This window comes from Cyprinodon variegatus, unplaced genomic scaffold (assembly GCF_000732505.1).
Source record: "Cyprinodon variegatus isolate N-32 unplaced genomic scaffold, C_variegatus-1.0 Scaffold320, whole genome shotgun sequence".
In the NCBI taxonomy this organism is placed as follows: Eukaryota; Metazoa; Chordata; class Actinopteri; order Cyprinodontiformes; family Cyprinodontidae; genus Cyprinodon; species Cyprinodon variegatus.
This window is the reverse complement of record NW_015150773.1, coordinates 142,689-143,852: the sequence shown is the minus strand read 5'-3', so window position 1 is coordinate 143,852 and position 1,164 is coordinate 142,689. Positions and strand designations below refer to the sequence as shown.

Here is a 1,164-nt window from a genome sequence, read left to right as displayed (position 1 = left end):
TATCAATCTGACTGGATGATCTGGTTGAACTCGAGATGACGTGTTGTGAATTGAACGTTTACCCTGAACTAACTGGAGACTGAATTGGTGGAAAAATGTCCAGTCAAAACAAACTGGTATAAATATGAAAATGCATAATCAAAACATTTCTAACCAAGTCAGTTCAATTCAATACAGTTAAAACATTTAGAAACAACTCACCTTTTTTCAGCTGAAGGTTGTTCAGATTTAAAATCAAAGAAGCCATCCTTTGACCTGTTGCTCTTTAAGGACACACAGCTGGGTTCTGGTTCTGGTTCTGGTTCAGGTGGTTTCCTGAAAATAAAGATTGTTTGGTGATGTTCATGCTTAGCTATGATGTGGAAAAGAGTCCTAGACAGTTAGAGACGGTGATCTGACCTCTGAGCTTTGCTCTGGTCCTCCGGTTCTCTGCCCTCTCTGTCTTCACTCTGATCCATGCCGCTCACCTCAGCACACACTCCTTTAACCTTAATATGAGAAGGAAAGATATAATTTTATGTAGCTGCAGCTCAACAGAGGCAATAGGGCAATATTTAGAGTCATGTTCACTAAAAACTGAGGGATAGTGTAGCCTCCATCAAAGCTTTCAAGTCAGCTCTGCTGGAAAAAGGAGCTAAAAAAAAGGAAGCCATCTCTAATCAGGATAAAAACAAGATAGAACTTTATGTTTTACTGAAAATTATCTTTAAAATATCCTTTTTATTTGACCCTTTATGACGAAAACTGTTAGGAATCCAGTTTGTGTGGGTTGTGTTTTTGTGTGGTTTCCCTCCACCACCAGGTGGCGCCTGGTTCTCGTTCTCTCACACACCTGCGGATGGTTGTCTCATTACCTGAGGACTCTTAAGCTGCTGACTGTCACTATCTCGATGCCAGAGTGTTTGCCAGTTTTAGGTACTCTAGCCAAGCTGAGTCTTGCNGGAGGAATGGAGACACTGGCTGGAGGGAGCAGAGCACCCGGTTCTCGTTTGGACAGATCACAAGAAACTTGCTTACATCCAGTCAGCTAAACAAGCCAATCCCCGTCAATCAAGGTGGTCCATATTCTTCTCTCGTTTCAACCTCATTATCTCCTACAGACCCGGATCCAAGAATGTCAAACCCAATTCTCTCTCTCGTCTGTACTCCGTTGATCAACCCGAG

General features: G+C 42.5%; 1 protein-coding gene across 1 annotated transcript in view; it reads right to left on the bottom strand.

Moving 5' to 3' along the window:
• The window catches only part of LOC107091001, a 14,778-nt gene extending 14,320 nt beyond the window's left edge, over positions 1 to 458 (bottom strand). Inside the window, exon 1 of the mRNA XM_015384698.1 lies at positions 400 to 458. Coding sequence (XP_015240184.1) covers positions 400 to 458 — 59 coding nt within the window. The remainder of the gene's footprint in view (positions 1 to 399) is intronic.
• Positions 459 to 1,164: the final 706 nt, after the last annotated feature.